General features: G+C 38.9%; 1 protein-coding gene across 1 annotated transcript; it reads left to right on the forward strand.

Annotated features, from left to right (window-relative positions):
- The first annotated feature begins 208 nt into the window (after positions 1-208).
- LOC125235459 (GATOR complex protein NPRL3) lies at positions 209-23,735 on the forward strand. Its single transcript, XM_048142029.1, is given in 12 exon segments — positions 209-678; positions 1,324-1,536; positions 1,934-2,028; positions 8,092-8,212; positions 8,215-8,304; positions 9,399-9,428; positions 9,431-9,684; positions 10,513-10,677; positions 11,708-11,903; positions 15,139-15,730; positions 22,229-22,422; positions 23,403-23,735. Coding segments are annotated over 12 exon segments (2,304 nt in total). The 5' UTR covers positions 209-479; the 3' UTR covers positions 23,558-23,735.
- The last annotated feature ends 1,145 nt before the right edge of the window (positions 23,736-24,880 follow it).

Consider the following 24,880-nt stretch of genomic DNA (forward strand, 5'->3'; position numbering starts at 1 on the left):
TATTTCAATAAAAACCAACATTTACCCAGTTAAAACTTCAATCTTAAGAGTAAATCGCAAAAAATGTAAGGGGACATGCGAAAACTCGGGGGTACAACTCTAAATAGAAATGCCCAGGGCCCATAATGAATGAATGAATGATGAATGTCATGTCATCTCAGAACTTTACATACTTGTGCATACTTCACGTTGTACAGTTTGTCTGTGTCGTCACTCTGATACGTCAGTTTGTAGAATTTATTATTTTATTTTGATTTTCGTGGAAATAATTACTGTGCCCGATAATCTTCCGTCAGTCATTAAGGCCGCTTCTCAGTGTTCCTAGTAAACATAGTGCCAGAGCCAAGTGTAACTAAAATGTGCTATAAAGGACCCACTGAATCACTCCCGTTTTTCTTCCCGAAGTTGCAATCACTGTTGTTTATGCATTGATTTGTTATCGTAATAACTATCTGAATACCTGACACATTTCTGCTACCATGGAAGTAAACCCTTTAAATATTTTCTTCGTGAAGTCGGACAGTAAAGGAGACAGGTTGCTGTTCAGATATCCTTACACATGTGAGAACAGAGATGAAAGTAAACAGAAGAAATGTGGTCGCCTTAATCCTTATGCAGTGAATTCAGCGGAGGACCTCCTGCAGAACCCACAGTCTCAGACATCTAATATTTGCAAGGGTAAGATAGCATTAAATAGAAGGTTACAGTGCTACTTTTACTTGACCCCTAACAATAAGAACCATGGCACAAACTTGTTTTTTCCAGTTTTCCCTAGACCGCCTAGACTATTATTCAGTGCAGTATGCCTCTAAAGTATCCTGTTGTAATTGTAACATAATTGATTGCCACTACTTATCCATGAATCATATCATGATATAAAAAATAATTATATGTCATAGTTATTTAAAGATATATATTTATGTTGTAACTTATTGACTGAAGAAATCCTGTTTTTTACTGAGGGGTATCAAGTAGGCTAATCATTCCCTCCTCTGTGACCTTGCATGCTTCAACCCAGTATGGCCATTATATAATTCTGAACACATTTAAAAAATGACTGTGACATATAGACATACATGACAAAACTATAAAGGTTCCATTTTTGCAATTTTGTACATGAAAGTCTAGAAAAAGACCTTACAGATCTGATTGTGCCTAATTGCCTTTTAATTTTAAAAATTGGTTACCGTCCGGTGGGTCGACCCAGGTATCGCTGGGAGCTTCAAGTAAGTGACTGGTAAGAGGCTGCGCAGGATCAGGACAGGTAGCGATCCAGACCAAAATAGTTTTGTTAGTTATAGTAATGAACTTTACTATTTTCAGGGCAACTGAGTGGTTTCACAGATGAAATGTTATCCACCCTGTTTGCGGTTAAAGCAGAGCTGTGTAACCGTAAATTTGAACTTAAAGTCAACGATGTACGGTTTGTGGGGCACCCCACACTGCTCCCGTACCGGACTAACAAGGATGACACTGCGGCCATGATATTGATTAATATTGTTTTTGCACTTCAAGCGTCAGCTAGTCATTCTATTGGTAAGTTACATCTGGTAAAGTTCAAACTTCTTGGTGCTACAAACCTGTTTGCTTGAAAACTGGGGCTCATTTCTCAAAGCTACAAATTACAATTTACAAGTGGTAGTCAGTGTCTAATATGACAAGTTGGAAAGAGACTTCCGCTTGTAACTAAACTTGTAACTTTCAGTTTTGAGAAATGTGCCCCTGGTATAATATGTAGCCAACACTCCTATGTAATATAAACATATTGAACTTCAGTAACCAGCAAAAGTATGGTACTGTTCAAAGACCACTCATATAGCATTAAGAGTGTGTAATATATTTTTGTGGCCTTCAATTCTTCAAAGAGAAATATATTTTAGCTGATGACTGTATATTTACACTGTGTTAAAAAAATTGTTTATTTTTTCTTCAGTGAAATGTTATTATGATCTCAGTAAAAGACTGGGAAAAGCACTAAGGCATGAGGAAAAAAGGTGCTCATATTTAACAGAAGAAATGAAAATTATGGTAAGTTATTTGATTTTTTATTTTCTACTTACAATTATTTCAAGAGGAACCAATCACATGCATGCATGCAAAGTCAAATATAATTTATTATTTGTTATAAATTAAATAAGCTTTTGTAAATTATTGAGTGATCTTGTCCTTAAGAAATCTATTGCAAATAATTAATATAATCCAATGAAAATCGAAAACAAGGCTATGTTTACAATTAAAGATAACATAAAGTAAAGTAAAGTAAAGTAAAGTAAAATTTATTAATTGTTAACTGTGTACATAAGATGGTATGATATACAGGAAATTCGGTATCAACAGTTGCCCATTTCGAGCGTACAATATTCTTAAAAAACTACTGACTATATTAGCTTACTGGCTAACTTATAATTATTACCCGGGATATTTCAGAAAAAACTCATTTAGGTCGTAGAAAACATTTTCTACCAACCAATTTTTTAACTTAAGCTTATATCTATTACCCTCCAACATCTTTATCTCAACTGGTAAGGCATTAAAAACACGTATTGCAGTATTGTATGCGCATCTATAGTACAATGCGTTATTTGATTTTGGACACACGAGATTAAATTTATACTGCTCTCTGAGATTGTCTCTGCGTGACGATTTTTTCCTAAAATAATCATTGTTGTTCTTTATAAACAGACAAAGTTCTAAAATGTATATCCCAGTAAGTGTAAGATAACGCTTTTCTTTAAATATCCCACGCAAAGATTGCTCAGTATGCATGCGATATATTGTGCGCAAGCATCGTTTCTGGAGAATGAATGTACTTTGGATGTCCACCGAATTTCCCCAGAAAATAACACCGTATGTTAGCAGTGGAAACACACTTCCGTAATAAAACTTTTTTCCGACATCCTCAGAGCAAGTAGCCGAAAGTATTGATAGTGCATAACACTTACTAGATATAATCTTATTTATTTTAGCAATATGTTCCTTCCAGTTTAAGAAAGTATCTATTGTGATCCCAAGAAATGGTATACTATTTACTTCTTCAATCAATGTGCCACTTTCTGCAACATTCAAGCACAGAGAGGGTGTTTTATAGTTTCTGAAACTAATAAGTTTTGTTTTGGTTAAATTTACTTTTAGATTTAGAGTTTTAAGCCAGTTAACCACTTTGTGGAGGGTGTTATTAATATTTTGTTCTAATTCCCAAGTGTTTGACTTATCACCCGAAAACAGTATTGTTGCGTCGTCAGCAAACAAAATACATAATTCATTGACAATTTCTGGAAGCTCATTAATATAAATCAGGAACAACGTAGGCCCTAAAACACTCCCCTGAGGTACCCCGACTTTAATAGTTTCAAAGGCTGACTGTGTGCTGATCAAAGTTTTCTGCTCCTTGTCATAACTAACAACCTCTGTTGATTGCTGCCTATTCGTCAGGTAACTTTCAAATAGTTTCAGAGCATGTCCCCTTATTCCAGCATTATCCAACTGTTTTAAAAGAATTTCATAAACAACACAGTCAAATGCCTTAGACATATCTAGCAACAGAGATACACATGGTTTGTTACTATTGACTTTATCCCATATGTCATTAAACATTTTGAAAACTGCTAAGGATGTGGATTTTTGTTTTTGAAAACCAAATTGGTTTGGATTAAGTATGTTTTTTTTACTTAAATACGTATTTAACCGGTTTAAAATTACCCTCTCAAATATTTTAGAAAAACAAGGCAAAAGCGCTATAGGCCTATAATTATTTACATTATCCAATGCGCCCTTTTTATGCAGTGGTTTAATAATTGCCTTCTTTAAGGCGTCTGGAAATGTACTAGTACTTAACATTAAATTTATTATATGAACTAATGGATTAATAATATAGTCAATACATGACTTGATTAGTTGCATTGGAATACCATCATGACCGGAGCTTTTTTTGTTTTTTATTGTATTGACAATTTTTTTTATTTCATAAGCGTCCACGGGTACAATAAACATGCTACTTGATTCTTTATTTGCTGTTAATTTATATTCTGAGGGGCATAGCAACTTATCTAAATTTTGGCTCACATAAAAAGTATTAAATGTTTCTGCTATTTGTAAAGGATCCGTTATGACATTACCATTTGAATTTAGTTTTTCCACAGTCGGAGAAATACTATTTGAGGGTAATGTATGTTGCCTTATAAGGTCCCACGTGGCTTTAGTTGTATTAATACTATTTTTTATATATTTATCGTTTGATATTATTCTCGATTTCCGTATAATTCTTTTCAACATTTTACAATATCTTCTATATAATATTACATTCGAACTTTTCCTACATTTTTGAATACGTAAGTACATATTGCGTTTAGTTTTACTGGATGTAATTATTCCAGGAGTTTTCCAATTGGGTCTTTTTTTACATGTTTTTTTAACTTGTTGAATGGGGATGCAAAGACTGTATATTAACTGAAAGAGGTCTATAAATATATTATATGCATCATTTACATCATCCTGTGTATACACTTCAGAAAAGTTTATTTGTGAAATATACTTGACGAAGATCTCTATATTATCATTAATTCTTCTGATATTTGTATACCAGTACTTTTCCTGAAAAGCTATACTTGTGGGTATCTCAATCATTTGTCCTGTGTGGTCGGATAGTCCCATATTCAATACTTTTGAAATACATTTACGGTGGTTAGTTAAAATATTATCAATACACGTTTGGGATAAGTGAGTTATTCTAGTGGGTTCATGAATAGTAGGGATAAGGTTAAATTTTGCTAGTATCGACACGAACTCAGTCGATGGACCATCCTCGCTCAATATATTTATGTTAAAATCTCCTGCTATGAAAATTTTTTGTTTTAGATTTCTAATACGTAATAGTAACTTGCTTAAAAGCAACTCAAATCTTTCAATGAATAGTTTGAAATCGCTACCAGGTATTCTATAAACCGCTATTACAACATAATTCAGCTCAGGTATAAATACTCCACACATTTCCAGGTGCGTTTCAACAGACATATCTGATATCCATTGTAAATTTACATAATTTAAGTTTTTTTTTAGATAGATACATACACCTCCCTAGATTTGCGGGATCTACAAAAATATGACCCCAAGTTGTAACCCTCTAATTGTAAAGTGCCCACTTCATTACCCTTTAGGAAGGTTTCCGTGAAACAGAGAACGTCTATATTATTTGCATCTGTAAGAATTTCAATCTGGCTCATTTTAGATCTTAGGCTCTGAATATTTTGGTGAAAAATGTTAAATGTATGATGGCCTTTAGTCACGAAAAAGATCACTAGGTAACAGATCTTCAGGCTCTAAGTTTGTTTGGACATTGTCATGAGATAAAGATACAATTTCCTGCTGTCTATTCGTTGTTTCATGAATCTTGCTTATGTATTTCTTTAAATTTATAAATATATTTTTTATACCAAACTGTGTAATTTTGCCAGAGTAATTTGAAAACATATCTAATGTTAGGTCTAAGTTTGTGTCAAATATAATTGCGTAATCGTGGCTTTGCAAATCCATAGCCAGTAAAGTGTTGAACATCTCAACTTTGTAATTATATATGAGGGCTCCACACACATAAGTTGGCAAGCTAATTATTACATTTGTGTGTGTTATCCCTTGAAGCGTTTCTCTTAAATAATTTACTAATTGAATACTATGTTCATTAGATATAATGTCTTTCTCGCCAATAAAGATTATACAATAGTCGTTAAAAGTAAAGTTTTTCAGTTTTTCGTCCATATTTGTCATGACATCTCTAACTCTACCATCAGGGACTACATAGTGGCAAAATTTATTGACTCCTTGATCAAATGCATATTCGATGGATTGCAGAGTTTTCTTATTTTTTTGATTACTTAATATACACAATTTCTTAGAGTTACAGGTTATCACACTATTTATGTCCTGCTTGTCATGATCTAAATTTATGGAGGCATCCGACTCGTTGCGCTGTTCAGATGTGGTGGTGTTACTTATATTCATTTCCTGTTGATCTCTTGCATGTTCACTTCCCATCGAATCAGGTGATTTCCTTTCTTCTTGAGGGTTATTGGAATTTTCCTTTCGCATAATATTTAAATTTATTCGCCGCCGTTGTTTTGTTTTTTTAGCTGCTTTTGGTGTGGGAGAACATAAATGTGTTAGTTTTTTTATGGTGTTTCCATTTTCCTGAATCTGTTTTTTGAGAGTGCCGTTTTCTAGGATTAAGTTTTGAATTTCATTTTCGGCTGATAGGAGACGCAGTTCAAGTTCACTTATTTTATTTTTATATTCCTGTAATTCTTCGTCAAATTTAGTCTCTAACACGGGGCAGCTCCTATTTAGTAAAGTATCACCTTCATCAAATTCCGACTTCGATGACTCAAATGACCCATCAGTTGAAACTTCACTGTCCGATTTTGGTTGTGGTGTGGTAGGTTGTTTATTTTCAGGACTTTTTTCCCCTTCCTTTATTTTTTCTAGCAGTGGTGTACTACTTCCGACAATGTTTTTGGTTGAAAGTTTGGTCTCTTTCATTGCTATTTGCCTTTTTGTCAGTTTAGCAGTATTTGTACCCAAACAAGTCTTGCATTTCCATTTACTCCGTTTATCTGGAGTCATTATCCTATACAACTTTTCCGATAAACCTACGCAGTCAAATTCATACCTTTGATTGCAAGTGTTGCATAGGGCAGTCTCTTTAATTTGTACCTCTTTTTTACATTTAAAGCAATTTATTTGCGCATGCGCCTTTCCGCTGTTCTTTGAGGTTTTCATGTTCGTTTTATGTGACATAACTCGTATTTGCTTTTGTTTTTTACAATAAAACAGTTTTTTTATTTTAATTAAGACAGGTGGTGGTGTTGCGGCACTGTGTAGATGTAGTTTTCAATAAAAAAAACAATTTTGTTCTCCTCGAACGTGTCTTTATTGTGATTTCTGAACGTATCCTGTGAACTGTCTGTCTGACGTTTGAGTGACAGTCTAGTTGTCAGTGTCTCAACTGTTGTCAGATTAGCCGGTCAAAATACCGCTGATTTTATTAAATTAATCTCGTAATTTATCCAGTTATTTTCAATATTTTTGATGATATACGGGTATTTATAAACATACCTACGGACAGAGTCACGATAGTAATAAATGATAAGAGTCAATATCACTCCAGTAGTGGTAGGTTCGCCACGCCTCCCACTATAAATTACGTATATATTCATTCATGTTTTTTTAATCATTTTTTTTTACTGTATTATACTAAAACTGTGCCGCGCGAGCACACTTTATCGTGACGTCCCTTGCTTTGTTGAACTCGGCTAATTAGAAGAGATGATCATAATAGTGTATTAAGGCAGAATCCAGTTCTCATAAGCCCGCTCCAGCCAGTCTATGCGCGCGAATCACGGCGCGACGCCGCGAGCACAGTAAGGAATAGTGTACCTACTACCTACTTACCTACTATACGGGATCATTGTGGTCAATAAGTTTAACATGAATAATTAATTTGACCATAGTTACATTTCTGTTCATATAGATAGACCGCTGATGGGTTTACAAACAAAAGTATTTGTTTTTAGATAGTACATTTCATCACCTTAACTCGTTGCAATAAGATGAAAAAATTTACACATATTTATGAACTCGACATACAGTTTTAATAAGGTAGCTTTTGAAGTAGTAAGCACAACATTAAAGTGACAGGCCAGTTCCTTAATTTAGCAAAGAAAACAAAAGGACTTTTTTTGAAAAGATATGTTTGACCGTCTATATATTTTGTATTTCACCTCAGGCAACATTGAGGACCAGTTTACATTAAATGAGGAGGCACACTCAAAGGTTATGACAGATGGCGCCACCCTATTAGTTCATTGCATTTGCATTGCACAGATAAAGAATTTCATACGTGAGATCGAGAAGATGATATGTTTTTTCTCTCTCATATATGAATGACAGTGACACTGACATGCCTAGACACGTGCAAGGCGCCGCCTTGCGGAATAAAATGCCAGTGTGCTTCCTCATTACGTCCTTGGCAGTTACTGCTTGACTAGATAGATGGCTGGACACACCTGCAAATCAACTAATCTTTTCGTTTTCTATTTTCAGTTAGCAGCACACGACGAGGTATCAGCGTTAGATAGCGAAAGTAATTCCGGGGAGAATGACGAAGAGGAGGAGAATTCTAGGCACTCCGTCAGCTCCACCACATATGGCACAGACATGGGGACGAGTCGCCCCGGTCAGCCTTCCATCTCATACTGCAGCGGAGCTCGCTGGCCCGAGCAATGAAATCTGTTTTTGAAGAGCTTAGCAGTACCGGTTAGTATATAACTTTTAAATTGCCAGTTACTGGCCGGCGTCCAATAACTGGCCACCCTGTATTAAAAATGAATTCTCTTCGTTACACCTTATAAAAAAAAGTCTTGCGCCGCGTATGGCTGTGTGCCTGTTTGTATGTTCACAATAAACTCAAAAACATGGGAATGGATTTTCAAGCGGTTTTTACCTATGAATAGAGTGATGGTTATGTGAATCAACTTTTTCTTGCCTGTTATTGCCATGGTTTCAGTTCCCTGAGTCACGCTAGTTTTATGCAAAATTATGCTACTTAAACTATGCAAACACGCCTTTTTCTGGTGTTAACATCAGCCCTTTCCTTCATTTTTGCCACCTACAAACATGAACTACTATGCATGCTTGCATAATTTCAGTAGCAAACTGCCGGGAATTTTGCTAATTTGTATTAAACTGGCGTCACTCAGGGGACCGTAACCATTAATTGTGTGCAATAACAGGCAAGAAAAAGTTGATTCACCCGTTAAGAAAAGTTAAGATTTATAATTTGTCTGTAAATTGATTAAAATATGATGATATGTGCTAATCAAGTCGTAAAAGTCACGCTGCCTAAGAGCTTTAATCGAATACGCCGCTCATGCCGATTGAGATGTAACAAAACAATGTATGTACCTCATTTAAAGGTCTACAAAGAATAGAAGTCTGCGATGGCATATTTCTATATAATTATTCTCTAAAATATTAGTGTAAGTTAGTATAAGTTACTTTTAAGAATTGCCATGCCCTTACGGGGCTCATGTATGAAACTTTATTGTATAAGACCCAATGTACTACATGAAAGCAAATAAATTACTTGATTACTTGATTATATTCCAAGGATAACTTACTATAACCATTTTTGAGTATTTCTTTTTTTTTGCCAATAAAAAAAATTTGATTGTTTTAGGGAATCACGAGCACTTCCAATCTCACTGGGAGACAAAAAGTGTCCCAGAATGTCCATACATTTTTGTTACTTTTTTTTTTTAAATATCACACTTCATAAAAGTGGCAAAAAAAAAGAAATGCTCTTTTATGCTTTACTCCCAATAAGATACCTTACCTTTTTTTGTTACCAGGTCTTGTCCAAGTACGGATAAACAAGTGGGTCCTCTCTCCTTCTGTTTGCCCCACAAAGCCCATCAGATCCACAACAGAGGGCTAATAATAGAGCCAGAGACCATAGACAAATGCCTACAGAAGCTGAAGCCATACCATGGGATGCTCCTTATGGTGAACCCAAATGACTTGCTGGCATCTATACCGCTGGATGGAAGCCCAGCGTTGCTCAGGCTTATAAAACTGTATAGCCCTTTGAAGAGTTTGCAAACTATTGCTATTGAAGCAGATTTGAGTCTTACACAGGTAAGCAGTAAAATATATTATTGTATCATCATCATCATCCTCCTTGCATGAAGGGAGCCTGGGGTCCGTTTTGACAACTAATCCCAAGATTTGGCGTAGGCACTAGTTTTTACGAAAACGACTGCCATCTGACCTCCCAACCCGAAGGGTAAACTAGATCTTATTGGAATTAGTCCGGTTTTCTCACGATGTTTTATTATTGTATAGTTAAGCTAATATTTTCGATGGGTAGCCATTTTGAAACATCATGATAAGTGAAAGCCTTAGTTGTATTGTATCGTACTAGAATGCTTATCCAGAATGTCTAAATTTAACGAAATATTGCCTTTGGTTAGTGCGTAAGTTACTCATGAAATAAAAGCCCTCCGTGATTTTTCTCACTTAATGGTCTCACCGGAAGACCAGCACTGGAAGTCGCCAGCAATATGCTGAGGTGAGGCCATTTCGTGGCTCACCATATTCTATCTGTATATCTCGAAGCCGATCCCTTATTTGCCAAAGTAAACCAGTTTATGTGTTCTGCCTACCCCTCTATGGGATACAGTATGTACCTATGTTATCTCGAAAATTGTTTATTGTCTGTGTATACGAATAAACCATTATTCTATTCTATTCTAAAAGTATGACCAACGTTAGGTATATCGCATATATTATTTTACAATTATATTGTTTGTTTATCAAATAAATTACAATAATTTCATTCATCTCTTGGAATACACGAAGTTTAGCATTGGTCTGTAGTCGCACGCGTCAGTTGACGTCTTTGGCGGTCAAAGAGTTTAAATAACAGTAATAACACCATATCCAAGCCTATTATTATTTTTGCAGGTTTTCCAGCTGACCGGTCACTTAGTATACTGGGCTAAAGCCACCGTCATATACCCGCTATGTGAAGGAAACGTGTACGTAGTGGCACCGTGCGCTAATGTCCACACTCATTCGCCGCTGGTCGACGAATTCGCCAAAGAGTTCCCTGGCCTGTGCCTGCTGCAGGTATCTATCTCTCTCTCTCTCTCTCTCTCTCTCTCTCTCTCTCTCTCTCTCTCTCTCTCTCTCTCTCTCACTATAGGTACCTATACTTATTGTAAAGCCATCGTCAGGTACGCGCTATGTGAAGGAAACGTGTACGTAGTGGCACCGTGCGCTAATGTCCACACTCATTCGCCGCTGGTTGACGAGTTCGCTAAGGAGTTCCCTGGCCCTGGCACTGTGCCTGCGTCATATGCTATGTGAAGGAAAGGTACGTATACCGTGCGCTCTCTCTCTCACTAAGGGTGGCCTATCCTTATTGTAAAGCCACCGTCATATACCCGCTATGTGAAGGAAACGTGTACGTAGTGGCACCGTGTGCCAATGTCCACACTCATTCAGGCCTGCTGCAGGTATCTATCTCTCACTATTTTCTAATAACTCTATGACATATATATGTTATGTATATGAGTGTCTCTTCTTCCTCGGTACCTCATAGCGGAGGCTCGCGACCACATGGGGTCGTTATTTTGTGTACTAAAGCTCTACATTCAGCACGGTTCTGCAGTCCTAATAATAGGTGCCTGTGTTAATCCCCGGTGGACCTTCTCACTGTCCACCCAGCGGGATTGGTGGATGGCCACTCCCCCGTCGTCCGTCAACCATGCTAATCATCATCCGTATATGAATGTACTCTCTGCTTAAAGACCGGCTATGTACCTACTACCCTTCCGGTGTTGCCGTTCATGCTCAGCGGTATTTTTTTTTTTATAAATAAACTGGCCAGTGATTGACCTTAGTCGCACCTGATGGAAAGTGACGACAAGGCCGAGGTTGTAGCTCACTGGTTCAGTAATAGCCTATTCACTCTTGACTTGAATTCACCCAGATATTCGCCCGGGAATACAGATGAGGGGAGCATATTCCATTCCTTAGCAGTTCGCATTAGGAAAAAAGAGGCAAACCTCTTCGTGCGAATGAAAGGTAGGTCGACAACGTAATGTTGCAAGCGGGCCTCCATTCATAAAAATCCTTACACTATGTGATATTTCAGATGCTAAGCGAGTTCTCGCTGCCCGCACCGCTGTGGTACATCTCTCGCGGCGGCGTGGGCGGCGGCGGCGGCGGCGGCGGCGGCAGCCAGCGCCTCGGCCGAGTAGTCGCGTGGCTACTGAGACGACGGTTACTGTTACAACTTCATACCTATGTGCAATTTAACTCGCCGCACTGGGGACCCGATAGTACACCAGGTGAGTTTTGTGAAGGACTGTACATTTCTCGAGCGCCGCTCTAAGAGATAATTATCTCTTATATGATGTCCCTGGTACATGTCTTACGGAGAGCGCCTCGGCCGAGTAGTTGCGTGGTTACTGAGGCGAAGGTTGCTGTTGCAACTTCATACCCACAGATGTCATATATACCATAGATCAAGCAAACGTATCTACTTAGCGTGTCAAATGAACTCAGTGAAATCCACTGAGTTGTCCGTCTTTACTTGCAGCTTGCAGCTTTCGGGCGTCAATTTTTGTAAGTTGAAGTCAACCAAAACATAAAAAATGCCTCGTTACGTGATATTCAATTGCAACAACACAAAAATTATGAACAATCAAGAGCCTGAGACATATTTAAAAGGCATATAATTAACCGGGCAACTAAAATATTAAACGGGAATCTAAGTCTTGCATACAATAATATAATTTGGCTGTGTTTTAATATTGTGGCGACAAAAAAAATATATGAGCCTCAAATATTAAGCATCATTATTATTGAAAAAACGGCAGCAAATTTCAAGCGACAAAAATATTGCCGAGGAACATTAAACAATACTTTGGCGACTAAAATAATAATTGGCACCTAGTATTGTAAAGCGTAAGATTTTTAATATTTGTAGTCATATAGATGTTAGCACCTAAATAATTATACTTAGCTCATCGTTTAAAGTAGTATTTAAATTGCGGAGGCAACTAAAAAAATTACTGGGAAGTAGGTTTTTTTAAAAAAACATATAAAATCGTTTCTTTATGGAAACGATGGTCCCATCGGAAAATCAGCGCTGGAAGTCACCAGCAACACGCTGAGATGAGGCCATTTCGTGGCACTTCATTCCTTTCCGTCTTGTTGTTATTATGTGTATTTTGTCTTGCCTGTGTTCACGAATAAATGTTTATTCTATTCTATTCTACTTATTCTATTCAAACATCGTATTTGCGACCCGTAAACCACGAGTAGTATTTAAATATCTCTATAAGGGAACGCGTACCAAATCATTTTATAATAAATACACAGCAAAAAGGAGTGTATAAGCTTCTAATGGGTCGGTAACGCGCATATGATACCCCTTGAGTAGCAGGCGTCCATAGGTTACGGTGACCACTTTCCATCAGGCCGATCGTATGCTTGTTTACCACCGACATGGCATTTAAAAAAAAGTACCGTGTTAATCGTATAGTATAATATTAGAGGTATAGGAGCAGAATTATTTTCTGCTAGCAGAAAAGTGGGTTAGTGTTAGGTTATTTTTTTAGTAGAATATAAGTCCTACCAAATTTGCTATGGCATAATTCTTAGGTACTTTGTATGATCAAAACAACGATAGCAAAAAGGAAATGAAATACAGTCCCAGAGGCACCGTTAGGTACGACGACGAGCGAAGTGAGGAGGAGTGTTAGGTATCTTGCATCCCCAACACACAAGACTCGCTATCAAAACAAAAATAGGAAGAAGATGGACAACTTTTTACTGCCTAAATATTATGCAAACAAAAATCTACGGAAGTACTCTTAATTTAGAAGATTATTTTGCTCATTAACATTATGCCAGCATAAGATTGGATATTATAAAATCTGCGGAACGATTTATGCCAAGGCATATTCTGAAAAGGTTTTCCTGCCAAAAAAATGAATCTTTCAGAGTGACGTTAAGACTACGTAAGACCGGCCTTAGATTCGATAGAGTAAACGTCATGAAAAGTTAAATTCATTGAATAGAGACGAAGTTGCCAGCACTCCCAAACACCTAATTTCATACCCATAAGTACAATATTTTGTCGACCATTATATTTTATAAGAATCCTTTTTTTTTATTAAAATGACAGCTCAGGTGATGAGTGCCGATGTATAAATTTTAAATGTACTTTTTATGTTAATTTGCTATATAAATATTTTAAAAGAACTGTATATTTTATATTAATAGATAGCCGTTTTCCTATTAAACTGTCTCTCTTAAATTGTTTCCAATATAATAATTCAGTTGCCAAATAAATAGTTGGTACTCGCATCTGAATAAACCGTAGCCGTAATGACATTAAAATGCTACCTCATATTGAAATAATTTGAGGCCCCATTTTAGTCGCCAAACTATTATATTTGATACCCATTTCTATGGTTATTTAGTCGCCCGGTTAAATACGTGCCTATTTAAAATTACAGGCAAGAATCAACTTCAGTACAAAATTTGACACGCTCGGCCCCTATACAAATATATGAATTTGTTTCTTCTATCTAAATTAAGTTCTGTGTTCATACCTATGTGCAGTTTAATTCACCACGCTGGAGACCTGATACTACTCCAAGTTGGTGTTCCTGATGTCTGCAATTATGTACTCTCGTACACAGAGTGTTTGTTTAGTCACCCGTAATATTTTGCAGGCCGAATAAAATAACCAAGACCATACTAAGCAACTTTTGCCATGGAAACTATTTCACGACTATCAACCTGTGTAAATCATACCACAGAATATATAATAGTACAAGTACAGAAGGCCCACTGCTTTGATGTTTACGGAATGCCGCCTTTTTAAATGCCTACAAAATTCTAACAAAGAAAGGAGCCGCACGTGCGCAGCGTCGGACGATACTCGTAGGGTTGCCTATGGATTAAAACGAATTAATATCAGATAAAATGTTATACTATTATAGTCAAGTTTTGGGTACTCTCTAGGTATATATACAGTAAATTTATATAGTTTTGTAAGTCCCAACATCACAAGCCTTATTGAACTTTTCCGTGGGTATGTCCCAATAGTGGATATGTGTAAAATTGTCCTATTTTATTCATGATGTCTATTTAACTAAGCATTATTAGTCATTCCACATGTGGACATCGCATATGAACCTTTAAAAAAACTCGCGACGTAAAGTAACAATAGAAAGTACGAACGTGCGTTCTGTGAGAACGCGCGCCACCCCTGATTAGGCCGCGAACTCGCGGCCGCCAGCATGTACTTGTAGCGCGGCGATAGAATCGCGGAGTGAGCCGCCCCTGATCATACCTAATTTTTTAAATGCGGCTACACGTAAATGGTCTTCGTGGAACCTCTGTAACATTACATTGATTTGTATATCACCAGACGTAGAAACATATGTCCTACAAAGTGAAATTTTTCAATGGAGCTACGTGATAATAGTCTTATTGACAAAGACTCTTATTGTTAAATTAAGAAATTGTGTTATCATTTGTCTCATATGTCTCCTTATTTCCTTTCAGATGGCAAAGAGTACTTCTGCGAAAAGCACGACGGCTACAACAGATCCTGCAGCGTTTCGTTCTCATCGCTAAACCAGATGCAACTGAACGTGCCCGAACCCGTCGAACCGCGGGTCAGCTCCAACACCTTCCCCGACTCCGACGAAGACTACCCCACCGAGAACAACCTCAACCAGACAGACTTCTCACACACCAAACCGATTGTCATCGAATCCGATCACACAAAATTTGGCTTCAACGAAGCTGATTCCGCCAACCACAGTTTCGACGACGGTGTAGATGTTGTCGACGGCCTAATAAAAACAAACGGTGATTACAAAACAGATAAGAAAAAACAAGGGAATTCAGTAGATAGCGGCATATCGAATAACATTAACGGTGTTACAGAAAATGGGACTAACGATGTGACGTCGAGGCTGTCGAATTTGTCTTTGAAAGATACGGAGAGTGCGCTGAATACGAGTAGTGATGAAGACAGGTTCGAGAGTGACCAAGATGTGTCGCCGAGGATCAAGAATGTTAACGGGTACACGAATGGCGTCGAAAAGAAGAATGGAGTGTCGTTGAATCTGAAGTTACAAAGCGAAATGAGGTAATTTTTACTACTATTTCTTGGTACATTATCACACTGATAAGTTCGATCTCACATAAGCGCTGGTGGCCTAGCGGTAAGAGCGTGCGACTTTCAATCCGGGGGTCGCGGGTTCGAACCCCGGCTCGCGACAATGAGTTTTTTCGGAACTTATGTGAGAAATATCATTTGATATTTGCCAGTCGCTTTTCGGTGAAGGAAAACATCGTGAGGAAACCGGACTAATCTCAATAAGGCCTAGTTACCCTTCGGGTTAAAAACTAGTAGTAAAACTAGTGCCTTCGCCAAATCTTGGGGTTAATTGTCAAAGCGGACCCCAGGCTTTCATGAGCCGTGGCAAATGCCGGGATAACGCCAGGAGGATGATGATGAAGTTCGATCTCACATTTTGATGTTCTCTGGAGTCCTCTTTAACAGATGCACTTCTAGACAAATAAATTAATAGTTTAAAAAACACTATAAAACACGCTTTTATAAATGCACGTAAAAGCCAAAAATAAATTATGGATCGTTTAAGTTGTCTCTATTTGTGAGCTGAAGTTTAAAAACTATGTGCTTTTAATTATAATATTTGATTGTAAAAGCGTGGGGCGCTGGAACAGGAAAGACTTTTTGTATAAACTTGCTGATAAATCAAATTATGCTATGTTACGGGAAGGAGGTTACACAGATTGACGCGCTAACTGGAGTTGCAGCATGACTAGTAGGTTCTACATTAAACAGTCAAATCAATTAAAAGTCAGTGTTCAAAGTAGGTACCAGTTTGTCGAACTCAGACAAAATATGCGCTAGTAGCGAGGAGAGTCGACAGTCACCGACACTTAGAACGCCGCTTTTTTCCGGTAATCAAAGTACAAAAGGGGAAAGTGTCTACAGTGACAGGATGCAGAGTTCTTGTTCGTGGACGAGATATCTTTGGTTCTCTTTGGTAACCCTTAGGCGGCATATGTAAACGTTATGTTCTTATGCAACTTCATTCGCCAGGAAGTTCGGATTAGTATTTGTTTACAAGAAAGTCTTTCCTGTTCCAGCGCCCCACGCTTTTACAATCAAATATTATAATTAAAAGCACATAGTTTTTAAACTTCAGCTCACAAATAGAGACAACTTAAACGATCCATAATTTATTTTTGGCTTTTACGTGCATTTATAAAAGCGTGTTTTATAGTGTTTTTTAAACTATTAATTTATTTTATACTTTTTAGTCATTAATAATGAAATACTTTTAACATTTATACATAAATTTATTTCAAGTAGGCGGATTTTACATGCCATTTGTGGCTTAACGTGTACTTATTGCTAATTGCTACTTAATAATAACTAGCGGCTACCTTCTTATTACGGTATTATCATAAAAATGTTTATACCTAGTAAATTATCCGTAAAAGATAGACAATATAGACATGTGCCATCGCGGACTTTTTGAAGACATTAGAGAGACATACTTTCGCCATACATTGTTTTGAAGCTCTCAGCTAGTGGGATTTTGTTTGAATCGATTAGAAAATATTGTCACATTTCAACTAATTCAAACAAAATTTAATTATTTCTTTTTTGCCGAGCCCCCCTTTATTTGCTCTTAAGGGTCACAGGAAAACCATTACCCAACTTATTTTAAATACAACGTTGATCTTTCTTTTATGCGGGGGGCTTTGCCCCCCGAGCCCCCCTTTGTTTGCTCTTAAAGGTCACAAGAAAACGCTAACCCAACTTATTCTAAATACTACGTTGATCTTTCTTTCATGCGGGGGGCTTCGCCCCCCGAGCCCCCTTTTGTTTGCTCTTAAAGGTCACAAGAAAACGCTAACCCAACTTATTTTAAATACAACGTTGATCTTTCTTTTATGCGGGGGGCTTCGCCCCCCGAGCCCCCCTTTGTTTGCTCTTAAAGGTCAAAAGAAAACGCTAACCCAACTTATTCTAAATACTACGTTGATCTTTCTTTCATGCGGGGGGCTTCGCCCCCCGAGCCCCCCTTTTCGTTACTCTTAAGGGTAACAAGAAAACCCTAACCTAACTTATTTTAAATACTACGTTGATCTTTCTTTTATGCGGGGGCTTCGCCCCCCGAGCCCCCCTTTTCGTTACTCTTAAGAGTCACACGAAAACCCTAAACCAACTTATTTTAAATACAACGTTGATCTTTTTTCATGCGGGGGGCTTCGCCCCCCGAGCCCACCTTTGTTTGCTCTTAAAGGTCACAAGAAAACGCTAACCCAACTTATTTTAAATACCACGTTGATCTTTCTTTTATGCGGGGGGCTTTGCCCCCCGAGCCCCCCTTTGTTTGCTCTTAAAGGTCACAAGAAAACGCTAACCCAACTTATCTTAAATACTACGTTGATCTTTCTTTCATGCGGGGGCTTCGCCCCCGAGCCCCCTTTTCTTTACTCTTAAGGATCACAAGAAAACCTTAACCCAACTTATTTTAAATACAACGTTGATCTTTCTTTTATGCGGGGGCCTTCGCCCCCCGAGCCCCCCTTTGTTTGCTCTGAAAGGTCACAAGAAAACCCTAACCCAACTTATTTTAAATACTACGTTAACCTTTCTTTTATGCGGGGGGCTTCGCCCCTTTGTTTGCTCTTAAAGGTCACAAGAAAACGCTAACCCAACTTATTTTAAATACAACGTTGATCTTTCTTTTATGCGGGGGGACTTCGCCCCCCGAGCCCCCCTTTTCGTTACTCTTAAGGGTAACAAGAAAACCCTAACCTAACTTATTTTAAATACTACGTTGATCTTTCTTTTATGCGGGGGGCTTCGCCCCCGAGCCCCTTTTCGTTACTCTTAAGAGTCACACGAAAACCCTAAACCAACTTATTTTAAATACAACGTTGATCTTTCTTTCATGCGGGGGGCTTCGCCCCCCGAGCCCACCTTTGTTTGCTCTTAAAGGTCACAAGAAAACGCTAACCCAACTTATTTTAAATACCACGTTGATCTTTCTTTTATGCGGGGGCTTCGCCCCCCGAGCCCCCCTTTGTTTGCTCTTAAAGGTCACAAGAAAACGCTAACCCAACTTATCTTAAATACTACGTTGATCTTTCTTTTATGCGGGGGGCTTCGCCCCCCGAGCCCCCCTTTTCTTTACTCTTAAGGATCACAAGAAAACCTTAACCCAACTTATTTTAAATACAACGTTGATCTTTCTTTTATGCGGGGGGCTTTGCCCCCCGAACCCCCCTTTGTTTGCTCTTAAAGGTCACAAGAAAACGCTAACCCAACTTATTCTAAATACTACGTTGATCTTTCTTTCATGCGGGGGCTTCGCCCCCGAGCCCCCTTTGTTTGCTCTTAAAGGTCACAAGAAAACGCTAACCCAACTTATTTTAAATACAACGTTGATCTTTCTTTTATGCGGGGGCTTCGCCCCCGAGCCCCCCTTTGTTTGCTCTTAAAGGTCACAAGAAAACGCTAACCCAACTTATTCTAAATACTACGTTGATCTTTCTTTCATGCGGGGGGCTTCGCCCCCCGAGCCCCCTTTTCGTTACTCTTAAGGGTAACAAGAAAACCCTAACCTAACTTTTTTTAAATACTACGTTGATCTTTCTTTAATGCGGGGGGCTTCGCCCCCCGAGCCCCTTTTTTCGTTACTCTTAAAAGTCACAAGAAAACCCTAACCTAACTTATTTTAAATACTACGTTGATTTTTCTTTTATGCGGGGGGCTTCGCCCCTTTGTTTGCTCTGAAAGGTCACAAGATAACGCTAACCGAACTTATTCTAAATACTACGTTAATCTTTCTTTTATGCGGGGGGCTTCGCCCCCCGAGCCCCCCTTTTCGTTACTCTTAAGAGTCACGCGAAAACCCTAAACCAACTTATTTTAAATACAACGTTGATCTTTCTTTCATGCGGGGGGCTTCGCCCCCGAGCCCCCCCCTTTGTTTGCTCTTAAAGGTCACAAGAAAACGCTAACCCAACTTATTTTAAATACAACGTTGATCTTACTTTTATGCGGGGGCTTCGCCCCCGAGCCCCCTTTGTTTGCTCTTAAAGGTCACAAGAAAACGCTAACCCAACTTATTCTAAATACTACGTTGATCTTTCTTTCATGCGGGGGCTTCGCCCCCCGAGCCCCCCTTTTCGTTACTCTTAAGGGTAACAAGAAAACCCTAACCTAACTTATTTTAAATACTACGTTGATCTTTCTTTTATGCGGGGGGCTTCGCCCCCCGAGCCCCCCTTTTCGTTACTCTTAAGAGTCACACGAAAACCCTAAACCAACTTATTTTAAATACAACGTTGATCTTTCTTTCATGCGGGGGGCTTCGCCCCCCGAGCCCACCTTTGTTTGCTCTTAAAGGTCACAAGAAAACGCTAACCCAACTTATTTTAAATACCACGTTGATCTTTCTTTTATGCGGGGGGCTTCGCCCCCCGAGCCCCCCTTTGTTTGCTCTTAAAGGTCACAAGAAAACGCTAACCCAACTTATCTTAAATACTACGTTAATCTTTCTTTTATGCGGCCTTCGCCCCTTTGTTTGCTCTTAAAGGTCACAAGAAAACGCTAACCCAACTTATTTTAAATACAACGTTGATCTTTCTTTTATGCGGGGGGACTTCGCCCCCCGAGCCCCCCTTTGTTTGCTCTGAAAGGTCACAAGAAAACGCTAACCGAACTTATTCTAAATACTACGTTAATCTTTCTTTTATGCGGGGGGCTTCGCCCCCCGAGCCCCCCTTTTCGTTACTCTTAAGGGTAACAAGAAAACCCTAACCTAACTTATTTTAAATACTACGTTGATCTTTCTTTTATGCGGGGGGCTTCGCCCCCCGAGCCCCCCTTTTCGTTACTCTTAAGAGTCACACGAAAACCCTAAACCAACTTATTTTAAATACAACGTTGATCTTTCTTTCATGCGGGGGGCTTCGCCCCCCGAGCCCACCTTTGTTTGCTCTTAAAGGTCACAAGAAAACGCTAACCCAACTTATTTTAAATACAACGTTGATCTTTCTTTTATGCGGGGGGCTTCGCCCCCCGAGCCCCCCTTTGCTTGCTCTTAAAGGTCACAAGAAAACGCTAACCCAACTTATCTTAAATACTACGTTGATCTTTCTTTCATGCGGGGGCTTCGCCCCCGAGCCCCCTTTTCTTTACTCTTAAGGATCACAAGAAAACCTTAACCCAACTTATTTTAAACACAACGTTGATCTTTCTTTTATGCGGGGGCTTCGCCCCCCGAGCCCCCCTTTGTTTGCTCTTAAAGGTCACAAGAAAACGCTAACCCAACTTATTTTAAATACTACGTTGATCTTTCTTTCATGCTTCCCCCTCGAGCCCCCCCCCCCCCCCCCTTTTTTTCTGTTCTTATCTTCCGGCACCATCATCAGGCCTTGATACCTAATCGTAGTCATAGTTCATTACAAGACTTTTCTAAGAAACCCAAAAACAGCTATGATACGATGTTCCATCATGTAGTTCCAGTTCATATCTTTCGGCTTCATCATCAGACCTTGAAACCTAATTATAGTCAAAGTTCATTACAAGACTTTTCTAAGAAACTCAAAAACTGCTATGATACGATATTCCATCATGTAGTTCCAGTTCATATCTTCCGACTCCATCATCAGACCTTGAAACCTAATTGTAGTCAAAGTTCATTACAAGACTTTCCTAAGAAGCCCAAAAACAGCTATGATACGATGTTCCATCATGTAGTTCCAGCTCATATCTTCCGGCTCCATCATCAGACCTTGAAACCTAATCGTAGTCAAAGTTTATTACAAGACTTTTCTAAGAAACCCAAAAACAGCTATGATACGATGTTCCATCATGTAGTTCCAGTTCATATCTTTCGGCTTCATCATCAGACCTTGAAACCTAATTGTAGTCAAAATTCATTACAAGACTTTTCTTAGAAACCCAAAAACGGCTATGATACGATGTTCCATCATGTAGTTCCAGTTCATATCTTCCGACTCCATCATCAGATCAGCTCAATAGTACCATATTATTGTATTGTCATCGGAACTACATATAGCTGCCAATTTTCATTACGCTACGACTCCTGGAAGATGGTTAAATTAGCTTCCTTAGATTCCATTACATACATAGTTACATACACGACGACCTAATAAAAGCGTGTTAAAAATGGCTTCTATTGTATGGCTAGAACCCGCTGGACGGGTTCTCTGGCACCTGAGAAAATTTTACTACTTCTTGGTTGCGAAAGTGTTAATCCTTACACATTTATATGTATACTAGCTTTTGCCCGCGGCTTCGTTCGCGTTTAATTTGAAAATTCCGGAATCCTCTATACAAACTTCACCCTCCAATTTGGAGAAGTTTGTGGTTATAAAGAGACAAAAAGTAGTATGTCACTCTCCATCCCTTCAACTATCTCCATTAAAAAAAAAACACGTCAATTCGTCGCTCCGTTTCCCCGTGAAAGGCGGACAAACGAACAGACACACACACTTTCCCATTTATAATATTAGTATGGATTTTGAGAATCGCTAACAAACATCAAATTGACCGTTTTTCATACAGCTTTCAGCCGCCTACCGTCTGGAGTGTCCCGGCCAGTTGCGACGTAGTCGACGCGTGCCGGATACCCACGGACCCACCTAGCACAGAGTCTCTATTGGACACCTTCACCCCTGAAGAAAGAGCCGCCTTAGCTGACATACCCGCCTCTAAACACACCGATGACCTGTTACTACTCGCACAGTTACATAAGAAAGGTAAGTCAACCCACTAAACTCCAAACATTCTTTGTTTCAACTAGGTAGAACTGCACAGACCCACCCAGCACAGAGTCTCTATTAGACAAGAAGAACCCCCCCCCCCCCCCTGAAGAAAGAGCCGCCTTAGCTGACATACCCTCCTCTAAACACACCGATGACCTGTTACTACTCGCACAGTTACATAAGAAAGGTAAGTCAACCCACCAAATCCATCAAACAGTTTTTGTTTCCACTAGGTAGAAGTCTGCCGGATACCCAGGGACCCACCCAGCACAGTCTATTAGATACGTTTACCCCTGAGGAAAGAGCAGCCTTAGCCGATATACCCGCCTCTAAACACACAGATGACCTTCTACTACTGGGCCTACTGGTACAGTTCGAAAGAAAAGTAGCCCACTGTTAGATATTTGCTGAACCTTATCAAACATTTATTTCGATGTGGTGGATGCTAGCACAAATTCTTTACTAAAGACACCTTCACCCAAGAAAGGTATGTGAACCCACTAAAGTCCATCAGTTTTCATTATGACCGGGTCGGTATGCCGAATGACACAACTATATAAGAAAGGCAAGTTAGTTAAGCCACTAAAGTTCATAAAACATAGGTTGAAAGATAGATGATTTTCGTGAGTTTTTGAAATAGATATGACTAAACAAGTATAGCATAGGTTAACCCTACTCCAGGCATTACGCTCAAATAGTATTTTAACTTTTTTTTTCCATTCGAATTTATGATTAAAATTAGATTGCACTTTTAGAAAGAATGACTTGCCTACAAATGAATCAACAAAGCTGTTTGAATTTAAATATGTAAGGATTTTCCGTAAAAACCCTGTAGATTGAAAAATGTGCAGTCTTAATAGTTTCAAGTAACGTTTTGTCGGGAGCCCGGATAAATGATATTTTTATACGATCGCACTTAGTTCTCATTTAGTTACTAGTGTAAAACTTGGTACTTAACATATATTTAATTACAGGCTACCTACGAGGCGAACAGCACCTCGAAGAAATAATGTTCATGGAGAACGTGACCCGGTCGCAACTGATGCAGTTGCTCGACAAGTTCAAAGACGTGCTCATCACCTTCGAAACCGAGGACCCTGCCGTCGCCATGCTATATCCCTACCAATAATATGTACCAGAATTCTCACTTTTGGCAACGCACGGTGTAGCGTCCTCACTGGGCCTGGTTGGATCGTAAGATGGCCCTTTTTTTTTCAAAGTTGTCCGCCCCACTTTTTTTGCATTTGGAAATTTTTATGTGGTTTCCACTCAGAATCGCGAGCTCTTTCAATTCTATTAGGAGAAAAAAAGTGTCCCATGGTTATTTTCCTATTCCGTTACCAGTTTTTGATACATTCTGTATGGCGGTAACGGAATGGAAAGTTTGAAAAATGTATGGAAATATTGGGACATTTTTTTCTCCTATCAGGATCTCGCGATTCTGAGTATGAACCACGTAAAAAATACCCATGTTACAAAAAAAGTGGGGTGGACAAGTTTGAAAAAAAAATGGCCCAGAGCCGGTTCACACTTGTCGGATCAAGATTTTAATCGGACGTTCTGATGCAGAACTTTGTATATGAAGCTATTCACACTTGCTCGGGCACCGATTTTGTGTCGGAGCCGACAAGAAATGTCGGCCATTTGCCAGCCGACATGTCCGGATAGAAATCGTGTCGGGTGTCGGATCCGACACCCAGCCACCCGCACCCGTTGCTCTTCCGACCGAACCGTTTGAAATACGGGCCCGACACCCGACATATATAGGGATAGAGGCGCCGACGCCCGACGGAATCAGAAAATCAAAATCTTACACGTAGTGGGAACGAGCTCTAACTCCATACATTTTCCTGTCGTTTATTCTGTGTTCGGCAGTTTCTTTCAGTGTTCGTACTGCAGCTTGTGACAAATTTTTCGCGTGACGAATGACACGTGTTTTTGATACGGGATAATGTTCGGTAAATTGTCACAAGTGTGGCCCCGCCTTTATTGGACCGTTGGAACTAATTACAGATGGTTTACATTGACGGTGGCGCCCCTATTAGTTTCAACTCTCTTTTGCCAGGCCGTAATTGGAACGCAGAGTATGTTCACGCAACCAAAAACAAACTAATAAGGTATTTTTCAAATGGAACTAAAATTGTTACTACCGTTTCACAAGAGCATTTGTATTTATTACATGGCATTGATATAGTTCGGAGCTAAATCAACTATATTTTATACTTAGTCCTATAAAAGGCGTTATTCCATTTGTATTTTTTTTTTTGTACTTGCATCTCAGAATTACTTGATGAGAGAGTGAGGCACAATGCAATTTGTGAAAAAAAAATAACAGGTGGTATACTACCCCAAAATGTGGATGTCAAAATATGTATTGTAAGTTTCTTATCATGATGAAAAATGTTGATATTATATCAATTGCATAACCTAACACATGTAACAGAATGACTGA

Source organism: Leguminivora glycinivorella, chromosome 17, assembly GCF_023078275.1.
Source record: "Leguminivora glycinivorella isolate SPB_JAAS2020 chromosome 17, LegGlyc_1.1, whole genome shotgun sequence".
NCBI classification, from domain to species: domain Eukaryota; kingdom Metazoa; phylum Arthropoda; class Insecta; order Lepidoptera; family Tortricidae; genus Leguminivora; species Leguminivora glycinivorella.